Source organism: Aptenodytes patagonicus, chromosome 4 (genome assembly GCF_965638725.1).
Source record: "Aptenodytes patagonicus chromosome 4, bAptPat1.pri.cur, whole genome shotgun sequence".
In the NCBI taxonomy this organism is placed as follows: domain Eukaryota; kingdom Metazoa; phylum Chordata; class Aves; order Sphenisciformes; family Spheniscidae; genus Aptenodytes; species Aptenodytes patagonicus.
In genome coordinates this window covers 44,122,882-44,150,464 of record NC_134952.1, presented here as the reverse complement: position 1 = coordinate 44,150,464, position 27,583 = coordinate 44,122,882, and the positions used below count along the sequence as shown (strand labels likewise).

General features: G+C 35.7%; 1 protein-coding gene across 6 annotated transcripts in view; it reads left to right on the top strand.

The window, feature by feature from the left end:
- Nucleotides 1-27,583, top strand: part of PALLD (palladin, cytoskeletal associated protein) — a 220,776-nt gene that overhangs the window by 82,895 nt on the left and 110,298 nt on the right. For all 6 annotated transcript variants that reach the window (XM_076336551.1, XM_076336555.1, XM_076336554.1 and 3 more), the window contains exons 4-10: nucleotides 1,141-1,207; nucleotides 1,768-1,873; nucleotides 2,838-2,912; nucleotides 4,984-5,125; nucleotides 5,443-5,466; nucleotides 14,043-14,162; nucleotides 14,965-15,307. In XM_076336551.1, the coding sequence (XP_076192666.1) occupies nucleotides 1,141-1,207; nucleotides 1,768-1,873; nucleotides 2,838-2,912; nucleotides 4,984-5,125; nucleotides 5,443-5,466; nucleotides 14,043-14,162; nucleotides 14,965-15,307 (877 nt within the window). The remainder of the gene's footprint in view (nucleotides 1-1,140; nucleotides 1,208-1,767; nucleotides 1,874-2,837; nucleotides 2,913-4,983; nucleotides 5,126-5,442; nucleotides 5,467-14,042; nucleotides 14,163-14,964; nucleotides 15,308-27,583) is intronic.

Below are 27,583 nucleotides of genomic sequence, written 5' to 3'. Positions count from 1 at the left end.
AGTCTTACTATGTGGAAGTGCTATCTTGAAGTTTTACAACATGTAACTTTGAAAGACAGAGAATTGTACATGTCGTTAGCTCCTCCTCTATGATCTTTAAGGAAACCAGATTGTCACACAAGCATTGCTTTGTATATTAATAGTCTTGATGACACTGATGCCTCATACTTTTTTCTGTGCAGCAGGCCCAGCCACACAAGACCTGGTTATCCTTTGCTCAAGAGAAATACTTTCATGTAGACCCACTTTGCTCACTTGATGTTGCTTCTCTCTTCTTACCTTTTCTGTGCTACTTGTTGCTTTGATTTTTGTAGTCTAAACTTTGTAAATAAATAGGGTACTTGGGTGCCTCAGTCCAAACTTTGTTTCATTGGAATCAGTCTACACTATACTATGAATATTGATTATGAATTGCTTATGATTTGTATTACAAATAGAGCTATACATATGTATGCACAAATCCTTTGAGGAGGAGTATGTACTACATAAATGTCTAGAATAAATGTTGTGTGAAGTACTAGTTGTTAGGAAAAATTAAGACAAAGGGAATAAATGCTTTCGTATTTTTTTCTTTAAGTGAGTTCAGGATACTGCCAAACACATACATTATATCAAGTCTTCCACTGGCAAGAAATACCAGTATGTAGATGTTACGTACAGGTTAATATAAATAGTCTGAACTGTGGAGATCGTGGGTAGCAAGTTTAGTCTGAAAATGTCTTGCTATACTGAGTTGCTCTTACTTAAGGTTGAAGATTTGTTATCTGTATATAAGCCATATGTTTGCTTAAGCTTTAAGTTTTAACATTCAAGTAAATAAAATTATACATTTCCAGTAGAGTAGTAGCAGTCAGCATTTTTTTTTCTTTTTTGGCCATATTTGCTTCAATATGAAGGAAGACAGCTAAAAGCCTAGGGAAAACAGTTTGCAATTAAATTGGCATGGTTATTATTTCTGTAACTGTCTAAAGTACATAGTTACAATCTTTTATCAGATAAGAAAAACTGTGGTAGTTTATTACAGAGAGTTCTCAACTCTTGAAGTGAAATGCAAAAGTAGCACAGTTTTTTCTTTGGAATGTAAACATTAAATAAACCAGTGAAAGGATATGAGATTATTGAAAATACTTTCTTTTCCAGGTGCCAGTTCCACAGATTCAGAGAGTGAAAGTTTAATTTTCAAATCAAAATCTGGAGCTATGCCACAGTAAGTGTGCAAAGTAGAACCAATGCTGTGCAAATGTTCTTAATAAGGGGCACTGGAAAATCTTTGGTAGTTTTACATGTGAATAAGCATCTGGGGTATATTTGTGTATGTCATATCTTTCTCCTTCTCTCATGTGATGTAAATGTGTAGTATTGTAACTGTAGATTGTATTAACGTGCTTGTTCTGTCAGAGAAGTCTGGCCCTATCCTGACAACTCTTCTGTTTTTATCAACTTTTCATATTCAGGAGTAACTTTAAGTTAACCAAATCTTCATTTGTAATCACCCAGCCCTGTGCCTCCAAAAAAACATGCAGAGGCCTACAATTAAAGAAACAAAATACATTTTAGTTTTTATCTTAAATCAGTACTTTTTATTGGGTGTGAAAGTGTAAATTAGCCAAAGATTGTGTTCTACTCAAGCTTCTTCCCATGTTGATCTTTTCAGCTGATAAGGACATATTTAAAGATGTAGAAAATACAAGGTGGCTTATCAGTTACAAACTAACATATTCTGATTTCAGATCTTATAAAGTCCTTGCTGTTTTCTTTTTTTTTCAGGGCCCAAAAGAAAACCACCTCTGTTTCCTTGACTATAGGATCTTCTACACCAAAGTCTGGAGTCACCACAGCTGTAATTCAACCTATCTCTGTGCCCAGTCAGCAGGTATTTTTAGACATCAATTTTTAAATTAGTAAAAGTATTTTAATTTTTATTTCAAAATTTGTAAGTCCTGAAAAACTCTGTCATTTTGAGGAATTCTATTATTGTACTATAAACTTACATTATTATATTAAGAATGACGATTTTAAAAAATTAAGTCTATATCTAGTAAATGGGGCATAAAAGTAAATATACATATGGATTCTTACACAGTGTGTATCAAACACAGCATGTGAGCAGCTGACAGATCTGGTGATGATGAAAATTACAGAGTATATCACTTAATAGTGACTTGGTCCAATTCCAAAAAGAATGTAATACAAATGAATGCCTACAATATTTTTTAGCAAAAGTTTTAAATTTTGTTATTAAATTAAATACTGCTGTAATTTCTCTGGGCCTTTTAGAGAAAATTAAATTTTACTGTCTAGAAGTTAAATGTAGAAAATCAATGTTCATTAGCTTATAATAAGTTTTAATGCCACTGTGGATGACTTAGAGTTTTCATATAAATCATAAAATGCAAATAAAATAAAAATCTCTGTTAGGCTGTACATGGTAAATTCCTTTCCCTTCCTTTGGCTAACTTTGATAAGCTTTTAGGTACCTGGATTTATTTAGTACTACATCAGTCAAGGGATGTAATAACAGGAGAGGCAAAAATGCTTCATTGCAAAGGACTTACTTGAATGATATTAACAGGAGTCAAACTCTCAAAATACTTCAAGGCAAAGACAGTTGGATACAAAATTCTCACAGGAAATATAGAAGCCTTTAAAGCTTGCATTTTGATTTCAGAAATATAACAGATGTGAAATAGTGATGTCACTCAAGAAGCCTGCTAGAATGAGAACACCATAATGAGACTGTACGTTTGAGAGTTTGCATTATTGCATAGATATATGCAGGCCATATTATCGAAACCAATATTCTTTCAGTTTTATAGCATTGTTGCATTGCTTTGCAGGTTCAAAGCCCTACTTCATACCTGCACCGTGTGGATGGACCTAAGCCTATCTATTCTGCACCCATTTTTACAAAGGTATGTTTTATCCATCATTTTTATATCATACTCCTATAGTCCAGAAGGAACTAACAAAATGATATATCCTAATGCAAGAATGTTTGATCATGTTAAAACTTTTACAGTTTTCCTAAGAAAATACTTTTCCACTGCAACAATGAAGTTCTTATGCCTTCTGGCCTATTAAAGTCACTAGTGGAATTACATGAATATTCTGTATGTGTTTGTTTTATGCCCATGACTGTCCTCCACTGAGAAATCTTTGTAAAATAAAACAAGGTAGACACCAATTACACATCATAGTCCTGATAAAGCCTCGTTTACAATAATTTATCTACTGACAAGAACAAAGAACACAGGCTTTTTTACTTTGTTTTAGAAAAAAATCCATGCAGGTATGTTAGTAAAGAAAGCAGTTCAGTTATTCTTCATTGGGATATCTTGTAAAATGTAAGGCATGGACTTGCTAGAAGGGAAACTTTTATTCACTAATTCTTAAGTAATTATTTAAGTCAATATTTACCTTCACATTCATCCCAAATGAAACTTTAGAGCTGGGAATTAGGTAACAGCAAAAAGAAGGACAGCATATTTCCCTAATCGCTAAAATACAACTTTAATCGAAAATATGATTTTCATTTTGCCTTCAAACCATCATTTCCATTGCAGTAACTATTATTTAGTCACCATTTGTTGAAGTCAAAATGAAGACAAGAAGGTATTTCTGGTTATTACTTCAGAAAAACAGTTGACTAAAAGCTAATATGGAACAGCAAATAGTTTTGCTTAGAGATAAGTAAGAGTAAGCCCTGTTCTCCACAACTGTCTAGCCTGGCTCCATCATATCCCTTTCTCATGTCAGGAAAGGTCTGATTCTACCCCTCATAATTCTGCACTGATACTGCAGGTATCACAGGAGATTGAACAGTGGGGGTGCAAGGGATTAGAGAATGTGGTTACTGCAAGGTAGAGAGGCAGGCAACTTCCTAGGAAGAGTGGAAAATAGGAGAAATCCAGCCCTCATTCAGAAACTACCAAAGCAATCAAAACTCCACTGTTCCTTCCCAATCCTCATATCTCTTGTCCCTGAAATCCAATATTAACTGGCTTAAGCCAGTTAGGACATACCAAAACAAAACAACTTTAATTACAGAAGAAATGAACCAGATATGAACAATAAAAAATATACTTATCCAGCTTCCTGATGCAAATTTCTTTCTATGCAAACTTCAGGGAACAACCCAAAGATTTTTAGGTTTCCATGTAACAAAATTCGTATGTATTTGATTAACTAGAGATCTATGAATAGTAGCTAGGGATAACTCTGACCTTAGACCTAACTTCAAGTGCTCTGCTGCATCAAGGCCTAAAACTTTATTAATAAGCTGGAAAGGGAATGAGACAGCCAGTACAGTTAAAAAGACTCTTTGATTTATAATGTTAAGATAGATAACAAAGGCAAAAATAGTGGCTGCCTCCTGTCCGTTCTGTTACTTAAAGTACTGTGTTGCTTCTTTCTCACTGTAGTGCTTCGTCAAAGGTTTAGACTCTTCCTGAATTTTTTCAGATGTATATAAGAATTTATTACAGCCATAATACTGTCTCAGAAGCTATCCATACACTAGCTAATATATCCTAATCATACTTATGTCATCTAATTTTGCTCAGAGGAAAAGCAACTCCATATTCTAGAGGTTGACCTGAAAGCAGCACAGCTACTCTCTCAGGACCAAGTCAATCAATGTGTAGCTCGTTGCAGAATTTTCATTTCACTTTGTGGAAGAAGGGTAAAAAATGAAAGGTCAGACTGCAACTATCTGCTTGTGATGGTCTAAGGAATTAAATACTTCTACACCTTTTCTGTCTTTGGTCATATTAAGAATGTATTTGAAAATAACCTATTCAGTCATTTTTAACTATATAGCTGAATATATATTTGATCAGAGTGAAAATGCAGCTCACAGAAAATGTCTATTGCAAAAATGTAATGACACAATAAAACAAAGTTGAAATACAAAGGGAAGAAAAGACTGTTTTTAAGAATGTAAAATGCTCCCGGTTCATTTGAATTGTGATTGTTATATTTCAGGAGCTACAAAACTCCACAGCATCTGAGGGACAAGTCGTGGTATTGGAATGCAGGGTCAGAGGACCCCCTCCCATTCATGTTAAGTGGTTTCGACAGGGCGTTGAAATTCAAGATTCTCCAGACTTCAGAATTCTCCAAAAAAGTAAGGCAATAATCTGAAGTGGCTACTTTTGATACGGGGTGGGGAAAGAACATGAAATTAGTCTGTCAGTATTGAGTTTTGGATAGAGTCCTCTCTTCCTCACAATTCAGTGATTATAATTGCTAGAAGTAATAATTGAACTACTGCTACCAACAGACAATTTAAGTCTTCCTTATTCTGCAATGTGTCTGCACAGATTTTGTACTTGTCTACAGTGTTTCAGTATAATATATCCATTCAGTATACTGTTGTTTATTAATGTAATCTCTAATACCATTTTTCTTGTTTGTTTCCCCTCCTTATGATGTGATATGCAGAGCCACGATCTGCAACTGAACCTGGTAAGAATCATATGAAAAAATAATCTCTTGATTCACTAGCTCTTTGAGTTTGTACTGAAGCCATAAATAGAAAAGCTTCTGCTGAGCCTTGGTAATATGAAACCCCCTTAAAGACAATGTTTCTTTATCACACCTTCCATACTCTACGCTGTCCTTTACATCAATTTCTTTATTAGTTAAACAGTAAATTCCATTTAGACCAGCAAGGAGAGTCTCACAGCTTAAACTTTGAAGCAAACTTCATTCTCAGAAAATGAACAATTTGCATGCTACTGAGGAAAAAGAACAAATCCTACAAAATTCCATTACCCAAATTGTACTCGTAAGAGTTTCATAACACCCAACCACTAAATGCTAGTTTTGCCAATCTAGCTTGGCAGCTGTGAAGTGTCTTAAATGCAAGTAAAAGCTGATCCTCAAAAACAAGGGCACATTGAATTTTTCTAGTCTATTCGCAAGATGAAAGTCCTAGATTTCAGCAAGCAAAAAGTGTTCTTCCAATTACAGGTTTTCTCTGGCTGCTTCATTTTCCCATTACACATCATTATATGCTGTGGTAGTTTCTTGAATAGTAAGTGGATGCTAAAAGTCTGAGAATGTTTGTTCTTTTTAAGTCAAACAACATGTAGAAGAGAAGACAGTGATACAGTCTGAGCTTTGCTTTGAGAGAGTGGCTGGTTGTGCTTGAATATGCTTGAATTTGGAGAGAGTTTTAATTATGGAGTAGAAAGATAAAACAGAAGTTTTCTATCTAAGACCTGGATATTCCTAAAGAGTGTCTCTGAACTGAAGGACCTTACCAGTGGGGGGTTGTTTTAAACTTTGAGGCGTCACATTGGCAGCCTTTGACTGCAGGGAGAACAGACTTAGCAGCTGAGTGATGTTTGTAAAGTAGCAGTGTGGCTATGAGGATATGGACTAGGAAAAAGCAGTGAAGGGTTAATCCTAGGAGAAATGCAGCTTTCTCTTAGCTTTCATGGAAAGGAGAGGAGGTGAAGAGGGAAAAAGCTTCTGCTTTTCTTTGCCAGTTATTCACTAATTTTCTTAATGCTTCACAAAATCATTATATACCTATTTTACTTCATGACCATCATACAAATACATACACACACACACACACTTGTGTGCACATGCACACACACATGCATGCTCTATCCTGACAGTTAATATTATTAATTGTGGTGTGCAGCATCATCACCTCTAGTAACAGCTGATGCCCAGAATACATGTGACTGAATGATTTGATTCATGGAGGCTTGAAATGTGAGCTATGTGAAGGAACGAAGAGTGCTGGAAAACCAAATTAACCTCTAATGAGGAATTAAAACATGTCCCAGTGCTAACAATGGGCTATTGGTAGTTTAGAATTATAACCCAAACTTTAAGGTTTAAAAATTGCAAGTTACAGTACAAAACAGTTTGAGGAGAGTTTCAATATCATATCAAGCCTTTGGATATGAAAAGAAATAAAGGAGAATAGATTTGTGTTGGAATACATTCAATTCTGTATCTTTCTTGGAACATCCTCCTGTAATATATATTACAAAATAAGTCTCCCAACTTAGCTGTTTTCTTGATAACTTTAAAAAAAAAAAATCAGATCAATGGGTTGACCTTTTTCCCCTTCCCAGAGAAACTTATTTCCTGTCCAAGTAGTAACATCTTTTCTAGATTGAATCTACCAATGCTACAAGAATAGTACCTAGTATATCTAGCTCACTGTTACTAGAAGCTTCTTTTCTACAGAATCACTTGAACTGCATTCACTCTCTCCCTAACATGGTAGAAAGTATCTTGAAAGGACTGAAACTTCACACAAAAGTTTCTAGGAAGTCTAAATTTATTAGCATATCTTAGGATTTTTCTTTTTAATATCTAATTTGAAACTGTTCTGTCAAAACTCACAATCATGAATAATGTTTGCTTATTTTTGGTAATCTTTTTTTACCCCTTCACCCTCTTTAGGCAACATAATGTGTATAGTGCTAGATGAACAAAATATTTTAGAGTAGGAATGCAGTGTTATGTAGTAGAAAGGAGAAGCACTTTTTTGCTTGAGACAAAAGGTTCAAATTCCATTGTGTGAATAGTTGAGTACAAAGGAAATCGTGTATTATGCCTCTTGCTAGAAGATTTTTTTTCATGGACAACTAAGTAATTTTCAGTATTGTTAGTTGCAAGGTTCGTATAGCCTGTCTGACAGATATTACTGTGGAATAAGTAAGAATATTCATGATAATTCACAAACCTAAAAATTTCCTTTCATAACTACTAACTGAAATGGGAAATAGAAGGTGGGATTCTGAGTCCAAAAAGTTCATCACTTTGCCAGCCCTCTCACATACCTGCACCATCATGTTGACGGGGCTGAATGCTCTCCTTCCCATGTCTGGCTAGCTTGCAGACCCTGGGAGAAGATACGTGAAGCCTTCTAAAGAGTACTAGGGAATGGATCCTTACATGAAAGGTGCATTTCTTGAGTTTTCACAGGTACAGAAAAGTTATTTAATATCAAGGTATCTCATACCACTCTCAAGGTAGGTGGCAATGCAAGAGCAGGAAGGCATCTCAAAATACTATTTTGGTATCTGTATTGTTGTGGTTTAATAGACATAACAGTAGTGAATGCCTGACAGCAGTCTTTTTTTTTTTCCTGCTTGTAATTCTGTTGTAATATTTATAAGCACCTTCCTGCTACCCAAAACCTATGAAAGAGTTTCAGTTTGGTGTTTTGTTCTCCCTGGATTCACTGAGCTAAGTACTATCCCTGTAAGATTTGTGCATGTATCAGTTCCTACTAAGCCCTAACGTGCAGTGTCTTACTCTCCACTAAAATTAATGACAGTACACTTATTGGCTTATTTGTGTAGGAATTGACTCTGTGCATGCAAAGGGAATGTAAATAAAGTTTGGGCAAAATGTAAATATTTCCTTTTGGCGTAAATGATAAGCAGTGTTCTGTGTATTAGTAGTAATACTGGTAATAAGTAACACTGGTTTTTAGGATGTCATGAAGGAACTTAAAATTTCTACAGTAGGAAGCTGGGTGGGTACCAGAAACATAATAGGTAGAGCACTGGCTTGTGATGCAATTCATACTCTGAGAAGCCAGACAAAATAATACCTGCAGAGAAAGTTGTTCATAAGCAAACACACAACTGCTATTCAGTGCAGATGGTGAATATGTGTGCAAGATTGATAGGGAAACCAACATGCCTATGCTAGGTAAGTATTCAGAATTTTGAAAGATGGACATGATTTCTAAAAATTTTTCCAAGTGTACAACTTCCATGGAATTTTATATAAATTGTAACAAGTTGTAGTGTGACTTTAATTGCTGGTTGTCAACTAAAGTCAACTGTCAATAAACACTTTATAGTGCTCAAAAACATTGGTTATCCTTTGCTGGGTCAGTACTAATGATTTAAAAGAAAAATGTTCCATGAACTCACACAGGTAAGAAATTAAGAAGCACAGGGTTTTTTTGGCTACTTTTTTTTGGGTACATTCTATCTACCCTAATGTGTTTTGCACTCCTTTTTCTGTCTAGACAGAAATCAGTTTGCATCACAAATCTCTCCAGACTGCTTTGTGAATTAATAGCTAGTCAGATTACTTAAAGCCAACATCACAGTTTGTCAAATTACCTGCTCTGTACTTCTTTCTTGGACGTTTTGACTTTATACTGATTGAATCCTTCAAAGAACAGGCTGCCTGAGAATGAAAAATCCCATGGAGTCATTTGCCAGCTGTTGATATTTTGACCATTACTCAGCTGTCTGGAGGCAGCCACAAACTGTATTGAATTACATTAAAACAATTGTCTAATGGCATGTAAGAAGAAAACTATATGAAGTAATTTTTCTTAAATTGCCAGGGAATTGCCACATATACATGCTTTTTTTTCTAAGCACAATACTGTGTATGTTCACCAAAAACATCTCAAAAGATAGTCATCACTTCTCTTGGATTGTGCTTTCTTGTTTGTTCCCTGTTTGGCTGCTGTGTTCCAGAGTTTCAACTCTAGTAAGTAACTCCCTTAGAAATCCCCCCCCATTTCTGCATAATGTTTGAAACTCAAAAATATATAGCAAATGTTACAGAAATTCTTACTGCCTCCCTACACCAGGAAAATCAGCTTTCTGATAGCTAATGAAATTCAAAACACAGAAACTGCAGTAGGTCAGCATGCATGTTGGATCCTTGCATTTTTTAGTGAAAACAAAAGAATTATGACTGAGAGTCTGGCTCCCTCTCTCACTGCTGAGCAGCAAAGAAGGGCTTGAAGAGAACAATCTCCAATGAGCTATAGCTCAAGATGCCAAATGAAGAGAAAAACTGAAAATAAGCTAAAATTATCCTTCATTAAAGGTGGTCTGATCAACCTATGCTCTATTGCTTGTCAATTACATTTTCAATTGTACTTTGCGCTCCCAAGGTGCCTACAGAATTCCGGTCCTGTCAGTGACCCCATCTTAAGTCTGACTGCTACAATTGTCCTTGTGTGTTGATGCTTCCAAATTCAAAGTAAACCTCTGATCTTTTTTGTACTATGTGATTTAAAAAAAAAAAAATGCTGCTATTCCTCTTCAATTGTAAACAATTAAAGCTTATTGGGTACATTAATCATCACAGTTACGTTGCTGAATACGTTGATTTCAGCTTAGATGTACACACCTGGCAACTTCAAACTAGCTGGCTTAGGCATCTACAGCATCATAACTGCCTTAGTGTAAGCTTTAGCATAAACTTTTCCTTGACCCTGATAAAGGGCTTTAATTTCTTCCTCAAACCTGAACACTGCTTTAGGGACTAAAGTCCATGCTGCCATAGCAGTATTCCTATTTATTGTACCTGAACTGCCTAGATAGCAGCTGTCTTGAGTATTGATTACATATGCTGTAACCTAGGTTCTGTACCCTAAAACTGCACTATATTGCCCACAATCACATTTGCTGTTGTTCAGTTTTCTTCTCAGTATTTTGTAAGTGCTGTTTGAGGTATCTTCAAACACAGTCAGTTCTGTATATCTTTTAAAAACTTGTCTTCATTTCTTGAGTGGCATAAAGCCTATTAAATAAGCCAGAACTGCTGCCTGACTGGGTAAAGGTGCGTACAATAGTGATCATCAGAAACAGGTAAATTAAATACTTTTTTCATTGTGTTATTGCAAGTTAAGGCATCTACAGGTCTGCAATACTACCAAGTATTACGCTGCTCTGAATATGCAGTTCTTCTCTATTTTCACACTTCCCCGTTCTCTTTATATAAAAGATGCACAGATACCTAAATGAGAAGAAGTTACCTGATGGGTGTATTGCTTTGCCGTTAAACTGTAGTTAAACATGTGATGACTAGGGGAACAAGAGGGAGAATAAGAGAGACATTGTCTACAAGATGGCAGGGTTGTGTTTGGTTGGATTTTTACCAGAAAACCACTGCTGTGACTACCCGCTCTCTTTGTGCAGCAAGGAAACTTATGGCTTTGAACCTACATCTATAGAAATAGCTCTGTTCATTGCATCATAATGAACAACTACTACCAAAAGACCGTACTTATTTCCCAAGACTGTATGTACATTACAGTGGAGGAAGATAATGATCGCATTTGGAGATGAAGATGCAGATATAATTACTCTATCATTAATGTAATACACAGAAACATTCTGAAGTAAACACGCTTCCAGTGATGAAATTTGTTAAAGTGCAACAGTTTTCTGTCTTACCAAAGTTTATTCTTCCTAATGGATTCATGAACCATAAAGGGAAAGGATTACTCTGTAAAATGTAATCTTTCTTTCTAAATAACTGACAAAATAGTCAAGTACTTGCATGCCTAAGCATTTTACATGTTTCAGTGAACAGAATGCTTTTGTATTCCTTTAGTCAAGTGTTAAATATGTTTTAAGGCCTGAGAACAGCATTTCAGAGCTGCTTTCTGGAACGTATTTTTGTGATGAAATTATTTGTCAGCTGATGATTGCCAGGAAGTAGAACAGACATTATTTACTTCAAATCATCAAATTCTACTTAGCACAGTAACAGAAAGAAAAATAATTACATAAGTCAGGATGTAAAGCTAGAAAAATACTCAGTGCGCTAGGCATCCAGAGTGTGTTATGGAAATCTTTAAAGAACATTTCTTTTGTCAAACTAGTATTTTATTTCTATGCTTTCCACAGTAGTAAGCCTTTTAGCTTACCTTGAGGTCAGTGATTCTTGGTTTGGGGTGAGCAAAATGAATAAAGACAATGTCAATGTGTTGCTCGCACATGCTTTTTGCCCAAGCTGCATTTTGATTAGTTCTCAGGTTTTTTTATGTTTTCAGTTTAGCCAGTTTTCTCATGATTGATCACAAATGTGTTGTAGTTTGCTGATGTGGCTGAGAAGATGAGTTTTAAACTCTGATTATTTTTGTCACTAATTTACTTTCAATTTCTTTTACAAGGATTACTGCAATTTACCATGTATAGTTTTCAAATATACTGCTTCAGTAAACAAACCACATCGTGGTAGAATCCATTAGAATTCTTTTATCACTGAAGAGTGAAGGTCAGCTCTTCTCATGTGATCATTTTACATACTTAAAAACCAGAAAGAACATTATGCATTAATTAGCTCTGCTGTTTGGAAAATAGGAATTCTGCTGGTTATTGTATTTTGTAGTACCTTTGCCCTCATTCAAACAGCAGTTCTCAGCATGGTGGGAGTGATTTTTCTTTTGCAGTCCTGAAATACCCAGCTTTCAGAATTCTGCTGTTAAATGAACAGGAAACTAGTATGCTGCATGTATCATATTGCATCCCCAGAGTCAGTTCAATCCAGGAATACGCACGTGTGTTTAACAATATGGCTTCAACTGCTTACGACACACCAAGACTCTAAAAAAAGCTGATCTCAGTAGTTCAAAAACTAGCTTGTGTTACCCATTACTTTCCTGATAAGACCTTTCATGAGTCATTAATCTTCATCTGGGTCAGATAAGATCCAACGTGCTACAGTATTACCAGACATGCCTCTTGTAGCTACACAAAATGACTGGTTTGTGTTGCCAAAAAAAAAAACATGTTCTGCTGTCTGAAAAACAACTCTGTGCCAAATCTTTAGTTAGTCATTCATTTTAAGCCCATTTCCAGTACAGGAAGTTTTTGGATACATTGTCATTTATAATTGGAAAAATTCCGTAACTTTTTTGTTAACTGTCTAAATGAGATAGTAGTCTGCCTACTATGAAAATTAGGAAAGAAAAAAAAAGAACTATTAGAAATGTTTTTCTTCTTTGAACTAAAAGAAGTGAAGCTTACCTTACTGAACCTCTTCTACAGAATAATTTTCATGTGAAAGTTATTGGAGTCTGAAATATTTTTCCTCACTTTTCAGTTTGTTTTTATTAGCTATATTCCATTGATTTTGTGATAATATGTGGGATTCCATGTAAATGTCCAAAATGCTTTTTTTTTTTTTTTTGAAACTCAATTCTATAAAACTTCTCTGATTTGGTTTTGAGACTAGAAAATGAGCATAAGCAAAAGAAACTTCTAATTAATTAAGGAAACCCACGATGTAACATTGTCCAGGTCTAAAATTATCTAGGTATGTTATGTAAATACTAGGATTATTTACATTAGCTATATTGTGAATTTTTAAAAAGATTAGAATACCATTACAAGTAGAGATAAAATAAAGTGACTTCTTTGAAGAATCTGGAAAAAATATGCCTAAATAATTAAATATGCCCATTATAAATGGATGGAATTGATTTAGAAAATATTACTGTGAGATCCCACCTGAAAAATGAACAGTCCAGCCTTCATACAAGTTTTCTGACTGAGGCCCTGGTATAATCAAAGCATATACTATGGCATATCAAAGTAGAATGAACAGGTTTCAAACAGCCACAGAATATGTCTGTGTCTCAGCATTCTGAAGAGTTTCTAGGGATGCTGTTTTGTCCTATATTTTCAATTTATCCATTCTCACTGCTGTGCAGGCAGAGACAGAAATTATCTTCCCAAACTCTGCATAAAGGGTATATTTATGCATCCAGAGTTTTTCATTCTGGTCAGTTTATACAGGAAAGTTAATTGGAAGGGATGACAAAATACTTTCTGGTTTTACTGAGAATGGGATTTGATCTGAAACGTTGCATTAAATACAGAAAATTTCAGGGAAAGAAGGCATGACGTGACATTCATATGGGTGGTGTTATTTAGAGACCCAAAAAGAGCTTGCAGGTATTAATTGTATGTGGAAACCAATACATTGATTTGTATGGATTAGTACTATCCTGCATAAAAATGAAGATACTGGGTATGTAAAGTGACTGCACAGACTTGCGATTGCAAAATTACTGTTCAAGACAGGCCCCTTTTGAAAACTCAGCTTGGTAAATTTACTTGTTTTAGATACAAAGTGATTTTCATTAAAGCCATTTATGTTGGAAGCTCTTCTGCTGTTCTCTCAGCATTTCTTTGTATAAGGAGCACTTTCTGGTGTCCTTCTAACATACAATGCAAATACATTACATGGTACTTTAAATAGTTTATGATGCAGTTTATTTTTCTGTTTATTTCCAGAAGAGATATGTACCCTTGTAATTGCAGAAACTTTTCCTGAAGATTCAGGACTTTTCACATGCACAGCAACAAATGAACATGGTTCAGTAACAAGCAGTGCGCAACTAACGGTCTGCTCAGGTATGCGACGAAGGGAAAGAGGAATTTTTAATCATAGATCTTAGAGAATTAATTTACCTGTGAAGTTATCAGTCTGCTTCCCTTGTAGAAAAGGGTTGCTGTAAGACAGGGATCTTGTCAGCCTCAGAGCATTCATATAAAGCAAACTGAATGTTTTTATTGGCTTATTTCTTAGTTTAATTTTTTTATTCATGTAAAATAAATTTTTTAAGTGTCTGCCACAAGCCTGGCAGATTTTTAAGCATTAGGGTTCTGGGACTAGATGGCAGCAGAGCCAAAATGAAAGCAGATGAAATTATGCTACCAAAGGTGGCATATGCCTTTAGTAAAATAAAAAACTGTGACACGGTATGTTTAGTTTTGTAATATGTTTACATAAATATTGTTCTGGAATGCACTAACCCAGCTGCCATTGCAACATGCCACGTGTACATACATCCTTCAGTATTTTTAAATCACTTGTTCTTAAACAATGCTGAGACTGAGACTCCAGGAAGAAGAAATGCTGCTTCAGCTGTTGTTGTCCCATAGTACTTGCCAATCTCAGTTAGTGGCTGGATCCCTGGAGTAGTTTTAGAGGGATCCGTAAGGTTCCTTATTGTGCCTTTTGCATGGGGTAAAGTCAGAAAATGAAAAGCCAGTCATGTATCTAATTCAGCATGAATTATCAACAGGAGGTCTAGAAAAATATCTGCACAGAACCAAAGAGATCTCACCTTTAACAAACTGAAAGTACAGCATGTATGTACCATGTACTTTGTCTATGGCTTGTCAGAGAGACATTCTTTTTTACTTCTTTTAGCCAACTCAGAAAGCTCTAGTCATGAATCACTGACAAGAGAATCCAACAGTGATGATTTCCATCATTTCCCACCACTTCCTCCCGTTGAAATTAGCTCTCTTGAGCTTGCTTCTAAGAAACACACAGAGACCCACCAAGCAAATGACACTGAGTTGAGATCTGGTGTGACAGCCCTTCAACTACAGCTCAACTCAGCTGAGGAAAAAACAAATGGCATCCATCCCATTCATGGAGTAAATGGAATGATTAACAGCAAGCCAAATGGTGATAAATCCATCCCACCTCCAGCTGTCTTGCTTTCACCCACAAAGGAGCCACCACCTGTGCTTGCCAAACCAAAGCTGTGAGTATTTTTTGTTTGTTTTTTTTTGTTTCCTATAAATTTGATATTTGTTGAAAGCAAATATTTGCCTGGAGCAATTTAGTGTTAGACAAATAATGGACAATGACTATGCGGGTCCCTTAAACAATCTTCTTATTGCTGTGATTTATGTCCCAAAGAGCTGAATACAAGAAAGAACTGTGTTCTTTCTCGTAGTGCTACATCAAAAGGAAGTGCATTATATATACAAAATTCTATAGAAAGATTTAAGATAAAGTCACAAAAAAGAGATAAGTGGTAGTGGCTGTTGCTTTGCGCTTTTTATTCTCAGTCACTGTACCTAAATGTCATAGTGGCCTGAGATTCTTGCAAGCTATTCCTTTTTCAACACTGGTTAGCTATCTTTATTCTGAATGTTCTTGGTTCTGTGTAGTCAGTGGATATTCAGGTGTGTAACGTTTGTATTTTTTCTTACATTATGTTTATATATAACATGTAACTCATTCTGCTGTCAGACAGATTACAATGGCTCTTTTGTAACTGCAAATCTGAAAATGAAAAGCTTAAGGAGGGGAGAGAGAAATAAGTGAAAAAAATTGTAGTAACATTTTTACCCGATGTTAGTGATGATACCGTACTTATGCAAGAGTGATCTTATGCTGACTGTTAACTTATAGCTTGATTTTAGCATTGTGCAGCCTCCTCTTTTCTATCTCCCTCAAGAATTTTTGAAGCATGATGAAGGAACTAAAATGCTATTTTATTTCATTTGTATCAATAATCAGAAGGGATTATTAATTATAAAAATGTGTTTAAGAAGAAGCATGACATATGGTCTTCAAGCTTAGCAAGGTCATTTGCTTAATTACGTTTCACAGGATAACTTGCAAAATATAAAAATGCTGTTCTTTTAGCAATCATGTACTGAATTTAAACACACAAAAATATACATGCTTGAGGCAGCAAGCCAATAGGGTTCCCTTTCTGCACTCACCACTTTTTTCTTTCTGTTGCTCTTTGTCATTGGACATGAGGAAAAATTTCTTTACTGAAGGAGTAGTTAAACATTGGAACAGGCTGCCCAGGGAAGTGGTTGAGTCACCATCCCTGGAAGTATTGAAAAGACGTGTAGATGAGGCGCTTAGGGACATGGTTTAGTGGGCATGGTGGTGTTGGGTTGACGGTTGGACTCCATCTTAGAGGTCTTTTCCAACCTTAATGATTCTATGATTCTAAGTAGTCTCTAACAACTGTAGAAGAGAAGGAGGACTGGAAGAAGTAGAAAGACAGAGTGGTGAAAGAATAGTATATATGGTGGTGATGACATGTGTGGGAGGGTGGTTGCTGAGGCTAGCAACTTGCAGATGATATGCGGTGTGGAGTGAGCCAGGTGGTCCTGTACCCAGCACATCTGTTGCAAGACCCATTTGTGAAGAAAGGAGATAGCAGCTCCAGCAGAGCAGTAAAAATCAAATTTCACCCCAGAGCTTTCCTTCCCAGAAGTGAGGTTGCCCTAGATAAAGGAGAGAAGGCTGTGTAATAGACTTCCCATTATATATCCCATTGTATAGTATTCACTGCTACTTGTGCAAAATTTGTTTTGTCTTTAAGCATAGAGTCAACATATAAACAGAGGTGAACATTGTATACAATGATGTGAAAGGGATGCTATTACAAGAATCCTTTCGGTTGCTGATGTCCACATTGATGACCTTGGAGTGCCTGGTGCAATTGCACTTGAGTCCTGTATTTTTCCATTAACAACGCTTGATGTGATCTTGATTGCAGTCAAGATAAGTGTTTTGCTTGGCCAAAGCCAGTGTAAGCCTATGCTGCTGTCAGAAATGGAAATCTTGCCTTCCCCCCAGCCAAGTATTTTGCTCCCAAGCATAGTGATAGCATAAGAAAGGGAAAAGGTGCTAACAGGAGGAGGAGAAGAAATGTCTGGCTGCAGAGACTTAAAATCAGCTTTCAGCATTTGGGAAACTGTATCCCAAGTCAAAGCTAACAAAATAATTGCATTACAATTAGCTGAGTAGTAAAGTAGCTATCTCAACCATGAGAGTGATCCCTCTTGAAGAGAACTCATCTATGGAGTTTTATCTGTCTATAGAGTATTAGCTTTTGATGATAGAAGCAGCATATATTAGCAATGACATAGCAGCAAACATGTTTCTTATAACCTATTTTTTTTTTAAAAATTTAAACATTTAAAGCAATGTGGGCTATGTAGAAAGCTTAAAGCTTCTGAATATCATTAGTGAGTTTTATTTTTGATGAAGACTGACTCATTTTAAATTTCCTAGTGAACCTTTCTTTTCTTTTCAAGCTTATCTTAACTCATAAATTACTTAACAGGTTTATCTGTGAAGTCTCTGAAAATAGTTTATTCAGCCAACACTGAAAGTAGTTGCAAAGAGTTTGGGAACGATGGGCTGGTTTTGGTTTGGTGATTTTCTTATTGTCATTGTTATTTTTAGTTTAACAAGGAGAGACTGAGTACCTTCTTGGAGTATGAAATACATTTGCACCTTGGTAATGCAGCTGTAACCAACACCTATAACTAATGATTTACTACAATTCAGTCCAATGCAAGAGCTGGCATGCTACAGAGAGTTACTGTAGTTGTTTTCAGGCTTGAGAAGTGTTCTTAAAGCCCTACAAAATGCTCAGTTTGTGGTTACAGACACTAAGGTTAAGTAATCCTTAAGCCATAATATTAGTTGTTGCCTCAGTCTGGTGCTGAGAATATTTAAGACAGAGTTTAATGTGATAATATACAGAATTTTCTGGGAAAAAATATATGTAACTGGGAAAGCAGTCAATACCAGATATTTTGCTAACACAGAATTTAGAAGACAATAATGCTAAATACGGTTAAAAGGCACAATATTTTGTCACGCCTTGTTTGCAACATGAGTTTATGTAGACAAGAGAGGAAGAACTGTTGAACTGAGACCAAAAAAACCCAGATTTCTGCAATTCTGATCTCTGCTGCTGTGACCTATTGGAAGAGGTTGAGCTATTAGTGTGCATTGGGCTTTTCCAGGCAATATTGGTGTAATGCACAGATGAGCTTTCAGAAGTGTCCCCGTAAATGTATGTTATCTTCAGATACTTTGCATCTCTCAAAATTAGGCAAATAAGTGTTAATATTAATTTCAGTATGTAGCCCGCATGTGAAAGTGCTGCCTTAAACCTCTCATAATCCTCAGTCTGAATGTCTGCAAAAAAGGCAGGACACTGTTCTGTAGAACCGTATATAATATGTCTGTGGTTTCAAAGGAAGAACTCCTATTCAGGTGGCCTAGTATTACTATTATTTTTCCATGTGTCTGTTAAAGCAGTAGGAGAAAAGAAGATGGCGTTCATATGGATACTGGATGTACCTACGTATGTGATGTTGGTTTTGTAACAAGCCATCAGTTCAAGGTTCATAGAGTCAATGTGATTACAGTGTGGTGCCAGAATTTCCTGACCGGAGAGCTTCTGTTCAAATGGCTACTGTTTTATCCTCTGTGTTGGGAGTGTTATTCCAGTCTGTCATATACAACCATCAGAAAGAGTATTAGCTTAGCGGGAGTTGTTCTCTTCCATGCTTCTCCCTTGCAGATGCAGAGAGCAACTGTAGGTATTGATAGCCTTCTTTCTATAGTTAATCCATTAACATAAACTCAAAAGAAGCCAGTAGGAAGTGACATGTTTGACACCTTTAAAATTAGCACAGCAATACCTGCCCCTGTAGAATGATCAACATTTTTTTCATTGCATTACTGTGAGAAGTAGTATTCTGCATAGGCATGTGTCACACATGCTGTGAAGATGATGAATGGGCAGAATTCCTGAATTCCACCTCACCCAGTTCTCTTTGACAATGTTTTTTTTGCAGTGAAACTGAAAGGCAGGTATTAACTTTGTAAAAATTATAACTGTTAAAAGTGAAAAGCAGTAAGGTATGATTTCTTGCAGTTTATGAAGTTGTTGATAATTAGTATTTCCTTCAACAGACATGGCTATATTGTTTCCTGTTTTTTCTGACATTTGGGGGTTTTTTAAATGTATTCAAAAGTCTTAGTTTTTTAAATGATACACAGAAGAAATTAATTATAAACAATTAGAAAGATATCAAGCAGTTTATATGTAACATCAGTAAGGAAAAGCTGAGACTATAATGAAAATTATTTCTTAAAGATAAGGAGTTAATCTGGTTGATATGCATAGAAGTCACTGCTGTGTGAGTTGATAGAACTTCCTTAACTAAAAACATTTGTGTTCATACTAGTTGTGAAAGTGATACTATTTCTTGAACTGAATTATTTGTTACTTTAGTCTCCACTCCTCAGCAACTGAGTTTTCTTTCATGGTTTCTTCTGTTTTGTAATCAATGCCTCAGAAATTTTTGCAAAGATGCTAGTTCAGTCATTTCTAGAATGTCTCTTATGCCCTTTGTTAAGATGTTTATTTCACTGTTTTTCACTCATCACTGAAATTATGCTTAACTTGATATTTCTGCTAGCAATTTGCTTAATATTGAACTTACTTGTACTTCTAGTCACAGACTATATTAGGAAGAGTTGGTTAGAAAATGAACATGTAAGAATAGCCAACAATCCAAAGATTAATGCCTTGGAATATACAAAAGTCAGGCATAAGTGCTTAGTCTGCCTAAAAGAGCCCAGGCTGCAGAAGCCCAGAGAACAGACACTTGTGCTGGGAGCTTTGAAGGCTTCACGTTTGTTCTTATGCAGAAGACGACCGTTTTGGAAATGGTGAGAAGATATGTGATGCAGGAAAACTGTTTTCCATCCAGTTCTACTAATGTATATATGAATGTCATTTGCTTTAGCAGCCTAAATTAGGAAAGACTGACACAGAAATGCTCAACCTGAATGTTAAGCACTGATTTATGTAAGTTCTTGTTTGAAGTTATTGCACCTTCTGTTGAAAACCTGAATAGAAAATGATTCTTGCATAGTTTGAATGACGCACAGAGCAGAGTTCTGCTGCCATTATCTGTATGAAACAAAAAGTAACAGAGCGTTTCCCAACTATGGGAAAGATATTCCCCACCTCTTATATGTGATTCAACAATAAACTATGTCCTAGTGGGTTTTCCATATTTCTCCAAAAGTTAAGTTAAACAAAAGCAGGTATTATTAATTTTGAATTAGAACTGTCAGTCAGAAATATGTTCAATATATATTCAAGATTTATTTGCTACAGCAAAAATGTGGGAAATGCAAACTTTGTCATTACAGAAATGCAAAAGAAAAACAAAACATGGCTGTTACAAAAAATTGTGAAGTTATACCAACAATAATTTAAATAAAAACCCAATAATTTAGAAGTCCATGGAGTCTGAAAATTCACATTACAAATATGTACTCTTATAGAGAATAAGACAGTGGTTAGCATCCCCTGTAATACTTTCTGATAGAAAAAAGGTGTAAAGTAATGTATAATTGAGGTTCCCATATTCCATAAGCCTGAACGAAATTCAAAGTTGTAAATATTCATAGCATTATACTTGCAAATGAACAAGACAATCTTCATCTGTATAGAAAAATTGTGATACTTGTTTTGTCTAGGAGTTAGTGATCACAGTAAACATGTAACTTTGCATTCATGAACAAAGGTCCATCCAGGTCCACTTTTTCAGTTTCCTCTGCTGTGCTCTTTCAAAGTTGATAAGGACCTTTGGATCCTTATCTTGCTAATAAAGTCTACCCACAATAAAACTTTGATCTACACGTATCTTCTACTGTAGTAGAAATAACTAATGCTAATGCCGAGGAGCAAAATTTGCTAACGTGTAAAGCAGAATAACTGCACATGAAGTTAATCACTTGATTATAGTACATGTTCTGAGCATTTTCTACATCTGTTTTCACAACTAATATGTGAATGGTTCGTTTGTAGTGCTTTTGTTTCTCTCTCTTATTTCATACCCGTATTTTTTAACAGGATTAGAGATAAACCAAGGAAAACTTTTGTGAAGAATTTCCATTTCACTGGCTACTAATCAACAGGCACTTGTTATACTAGGACTAGGGTTTATGATTTACAAATAAGAAATAATATATAAAAAAAGAAGAGGCTTTGTGAGAGAGTATACTAAAAAAGGGTTTTATCTCAATTTTCTCAAGCTATTTGCTTCCACAAAAGTTGCAAATCCTGAGAAGGAACAAGAAGTATTATAATGCCTCATGGCACACCTGTGGACTGAATGCAGTAGATTAGGTTAGTTTAAACCAAAGTATTAGTTGACTTCCTTAGTGATCTTAGATCACTGTGAAAAACTATGGGAGATGGAAGAGAGGAAATAGGAAGTGTTATGAAATATAGGTTGAAAGTCGCATTTATTTATCATGCTCTGTATCTCACTGTTTTAAAGAATGAAGGGAGTGTTGTTTAGTTTTTACCAAAAAAAAAAGATAGATCAGTGGAACAAAGTTCTGAGCATTTTGTGGTATGTTAGATTGATGTTTGCAGATAGAAGAGATGAAAAATTACAGAGGCAATAGGATGTTGCAGCTGTAGAGCCAGCTACCTGTTAAAAAAGTATGCAAGGAAACCCCAGTGAGAGGACTAGAATCAAAACTATCATTCTCTTTTCTTCAAGTTATAATGATGCTATATCCTAAATCTTCCTACAAATCTTTAAGCTGTTCTATCTTTATATCCTTATGAGTAAAAGAACACTTTTAAAAGCATGACTCTTTCCTAGAAAATTGCAAACAGTTTAGACACTATTTTTCTTAAGAGAAAGAAGACCCAATTTTGCTGAGAAAACTAGAGTGTCTATACTTATGATGTTAAACAAATGTAAGTATAAATATATAATACTTGTGTGAAAATGCCGTAATTGAGTTGTATCAAGTTATATCAGCTCTAGTGGAATAGCATGAACTTGAAGAGATATAAAACTCTTCCAGTTCCACCTCAAAATTCTGTAACTGCTGATCAGATGGATCTGATGCTGCATATTAATAATCCATTTGTTCATACTATCCTAAATTCAGTTTTATAAGAAAGTTCTAATCCCAGTAACTTTCATGATTCCTCATTTAGACACTTAGTCACATGAAAATGTGTCAATAATTTCTTTCATATTCCTCAGAATAGTCACAAATAACTTGAAATGATGTGCTGGTCAGTCTGCTGTTAAAGGCAGCCTGCTCAGGCAGTAGAATGTCACTTTTTCTTCCAGTTCCTACAGGTGACTTTAATGAAAACCTAAGAACAGATAGTAACTTGAAGTTGCAAATAAAAGTAATTTATCAGGCTTTTGTGCTTGTTCTGCTTTCAGTGACTTCAATTGCCTGTTTCAGTCCAAGGAATAGCATGATCCAAAACCAGTGGCAGTTACTGCTGAGAAATTTCCTTTTTACCGATGCCTTTGTTAACATAGTGTTAAAGGGTACATGTAAATGAACTTTAAGACTTTTAAATCTGCAGCAGTAGAAGTCTGAATCTTTTTGTAACAATGGATATCCACAACTAGAAAGGTTAAAGGTAGGTGAGAAATGTATTTTTTTAGGTTTTTTCTTTCTTCTTTTGGCACTGATGTTTTCTGACCTTTAGTAGGTGGAGAGAACTAACTGTACATCCTGCTTACATAAAAGCTAATCAGTATTTTAACAGGAAAAGCCAAACATCCTTGCATCAGTTATAAAATATGTGTAGTGTATACCCTCCCAAAACTGCAGTAGTGTGTGGACCGCCAGCATGATATGCGTATGGGACTTCTGTGTTTTTCAGGTTTTTGTTTTAACACTGAAAGTAATCCAGGTTATAGGATAAGCAGGGAAATGGAGGGAAATGATCACGGGTTCAGTCACTAGTTTGAGTCTGTGCATATTAAGTTTTTAGTTAACACATGCTGTAAGCTTGTGAAAATCTTTAGTGCCTCCAAAAGGCACTTGCTCTCCCTCTCTTTCCTGCCTGGCTGTCGCTTCATAGCTTTGACTTTCTCATACCTTTGTTGCCATCTGTTACCCCCAGTTCCTCTCAAGGTACCAAGAGTAGGCTTTTTTCTAAGAAGCAAATAGAGACTAGAAGCTCAGCCTAAGTGCTAAGAACCTTCTTCATTTTCAGTTGGTACTGGAAGTATATGGAATCGTGCAGATGCACAAATAACCAGACAGTGTTACAGAATAAAGACAGCAAAGGTCGGGGGGGTGGGGGGTGGGGGGACAGATTGTGCGTTTGGGGTGGCTTGTTTTTTTCTGTAACAAGGTTGAGTACGTCAGTATGCCAGCAGTTTATGATGCACCTTTGAAACAGAAAATATAGGAGGAAATGTTGTACCGTCCATCTGCAAAAACAGCTTATGGTAGTCTTATGATAATTGTGAACTAAAAGCACTGAGATAAAACATTTTGACTTTTGAAACATTTCTGTTATTTTTTGTTTCTTTTCTTCTTGCTGAGATAACTAGATGGATTTAGTACTTGGAAATGATCAAGCAAAGCAAATCCAAGTGTTTTTGGATAGGGAGTTCCTGTAGAAATGTTCAAGGATTCTCTTGGTATCACAGGATAGAGTTCTCAAACAAATTGATTAAATGCTTCCCTGTATGCTAATCCTTGCAGACTAATCATCATTGGTACTTATTTCATATTTACATGGCTTTGAAAATGGCATGCAACCACATTTGCCTTGGTATTGTTCCATCCCTGACCTCATAATTATCCAATCTACACATAATTTTGAAAATGTAAAAATGTTATCTTTTGCTGGGTGGAAGGAGGAAAGGAGGTGAGAAGTGATATAGTTTTTGTTCTGTACTACCTTTGTTTTGCTCTGCCTCAATGCAGGCAAATTCATTTTCCAGAACTGCTCACTTTGACTGTAGCAGGTAGATGCTGAAGCTTCAAAGCTGAGCCAGATGGTGTCCGTCATTTTGTGTTTGGTTTGCAGGAAAGAGGAAAAGAGGAACACTAAATTTTGAAGTACCAATAATAGTATGTCTGTCATCTTTGCCTTCTGAGTGACTTCCTAGAGAAAGATCCCTTCGGGTTCAGGCTAAGAGCTTTTAACTAATAGGACAGAAGATTGCACTGCCGCTTCCTTTGGCACCCAGGTCTGTCAAGAAATGAAAAAACCTTCTGCATACAGCTCTTAGTATTCTAATCCAAAATGAGAACTGGAAATCCTTACTCAACCAAGACATGACACAGAAGTTGATTAATATTTGAAAATACAATTTGCCTTTTGGGAAAATCTGCTTGTACCTTTTGTACAGGGTTTGACAGTACTTTTTATCATGTTCTTTGCTGAGTATAAAATTGATCAAGAAATTGAAATGAAAGATCAACCAATATTAAGAGACTGAGAGGTACTGGCCAAAGCTAGTTCTGCCAATACTCGCTTTGTTTGGAAAATGTGTTTGGTAGAGTCAGGGTAGATAAATGTACAGGTATAAAGTTCCTTTTGATAATATGAACTTTGAAGTATTATGGACACTTCAATAGTCCATGGTAGGCATAAACATAATTATATGAATGGTAGCTGGGGTAAACAGAAGGTATTCTGTTTGAATGGAATTTGGAAGCTACATGACTTTGGCTTGAAATCTGCAATGAGGACTGATTAGTAATTGCTCTGTCATTCTTTCCTTCAAGAAATATAAAAAAGAAGGTAATTTGAGGATTCATTTAACAAGGATAATTTCTGAATAACTAATTTACTGCATACTTTTTTGTTTAATATATATGCAAAAAAAGTAGCTAAACTGATTACAAGTTCAAGTGCTGGCTACTCTCAGACTCCCAATACCTACTGTTAGGGTGTCCTCTTTGTTTAATAAACTTGTTGCTGGAACTTACCTTATCGCAGAAACATCTAACCACCTGCAATTAGTCCTGCCCATCTACCTGCAGTTGGTCATGCCCATGCTTTAAAAAATGCTCTGCAAAAGTAGGAACTCACACTTGGGTAAGGAGAATTGCAGGACAGGATGCTACAGCGTATGAAGTTTAATCATAAATTCACATAGTTACAGGGCTACTTGTTTTTGTTATTCTTCTGTTCCTTCCTGACATATGCCAGTTGGTTTTTTTTACTGAAGTGATATAATTGTCTGATGGTTTCCATGCTTCTTCCAACTGCCATTATACTACCAAGCTTTTCTTGTATGTCACTTCAAGTTTTGTTCCTTGTCCTCAAGTTTAACTTCCATTATCTTTTGCATTTACTTACATTAACTGTGTTTTCATTTTCTGCCCTGTGTTAAGAAATGTTTTCTGGTGACAAAAACAGGAGGTTGGAACTCAGTAGCATTCGTTTCTGTCTGGTTCAGTATGCTTACTATAAAACTTTGAATAAAGAATTTCCATGTGCTAATTTTTTGTCATATACAGAATCAATAGAGGTGTCAGGTTAAAGATACTAATATGTCAGTCAATTGAAGCCATATTCCTAGTTTATGTACTCAAGCAAATGCCCATACTAAATAGATTAGATTGGAGAAGACCTAAGAACCAAGCAAATGCTGCAGGTCCTGTTCTGTCAGCCTTATTAATGCTATCGAATATTTCTTGCCATAAGAAGCCTTATTGCTATCACAGTTACTTTTATGGAGGTAAGAACAGAAAAGGCTTATCCAGTGGAGGGAGCTGTGTTGCTTGGGTAGATGTCTGTCAAGGAGACAGCATGATATTTTCTAGAATACTGAAAAAAGGGTATGATAAAAGCCAGGGGCGGGGGACCACTTTCAGAGACCTTGTTCATACCCTAGCAGGAATACCAAGTTGGAAGCATGAGTCTAGAATTTGGCTACGGAGGAAAAGTTGGGTATTTAGTTTAAAACTAGTAGTAGCGAAGGCAGAAAAGACCCCAATGCTTAGGGCAGGATGCTAGAAGTGTTTACAGAGAACAGTTCAAAGGCTAATATATAAAATGTCTCCAGGGATGACAAAGGGTTGACCTTTGTATCAAGTAGAACAGTTGTTTACTAGAGATATAATGACCTTTTTATCTTCTGGTAGACTTGATAATACATAATATATATATATAGTGTGTGTGTAAAAAAAAAATATATATTTTCATGTGTGTGTATATTTTATATATATATATATATATATATATATATATATAACAAATGTAGCACTTGTGAATGCTCCTAAGAACCTAATATGGTTGAGATCTGTGGCGTTCTAAAACTCCTGCCTGTTACCCTCTGTCAGGCCTTTAGGTATGCTCGCCAAACGCTGCAGTGTATTTAGTCAGAAAAATAATTAGCATGTATGAAACTAATGGAATCAGACCCCTAGTAAATGTCTTCAAATTTTGCTTCCAGGATGAGATCTAGGTGACGCTCATATGACCTCTTGAAGGCGCTGCATTTTTGTTTCTTTTGATTAATTCCTTGTTATTACTCATCACAGATTTATTAAAGCAGATCTGTGTGATGTTTGGTAATATGCACTGTATAAAATATCTTTTTTTTTTTTTTTTCCCAAGAATGTGTTTCAAGTTTTCAAGAATGTGAAGCATCAACTCAGCACAAATGGAAATCTGTGTATTTATCTTTACTCCACATGCCTTTACACAGGCAAATTATTAGTTTCTTGCATGTTCTTTGAAATTTGTTTCTCTTATCCCCATTATCTTGATTCTGGAGTTCATCTGTATTGTACTGACTGATACTTGAAAACATTTTTCATGTTCTTCTGCATGTATTTGAAAGACACAGTTGCAAATTTTCTGAGTTTTTTCCTTCCTTCTCCCTATCCCTTTCCTTCTCCCTCTCCCTAACCATGTTGACCGCTGTTGTGTTTCTGCCTGTAGTTTCTTTTTGTTTCTGTAAACTATTTAAGAAACATACATGGCCTGTGTTTTTTCACGTTTCACTCAAGCGCAAGATTTTGTCCATCAAGATTTTGCTCACCATCCCCCCGTCTTGCCTTTCTCACCTCTTTGTGGTAAATCATGTAAGTAATAGAAGTAGAACTGTCTTCAATTATTTTATAATACCTAAGCTTTTTTTTTTTAGTTGCAGTTAGAGTCAGATAACTGGTGTGATATGTGAATTTAATTAAACAGTGAGTTTAGGACAAAGTGAGCTTTCTGTATGTATTATTTTTTTAAAGTAGTGTTCCATTTAAAATCTTTCTGTGAGACCCATAGAGCTTTCCCTATGTACTGTTCTTCAATAGCTCCAGCTTTTCCATTTGTAGTATATGTAAGGTTTTTAAAAAATTCTGTATGCCTATTTGTCAAAGGCTGACTATTGCTGTCTCCATCAGTGAGTTAATAAGTTGTTAAGGTAGGAATGTAGCTTTTGTAGCTTTT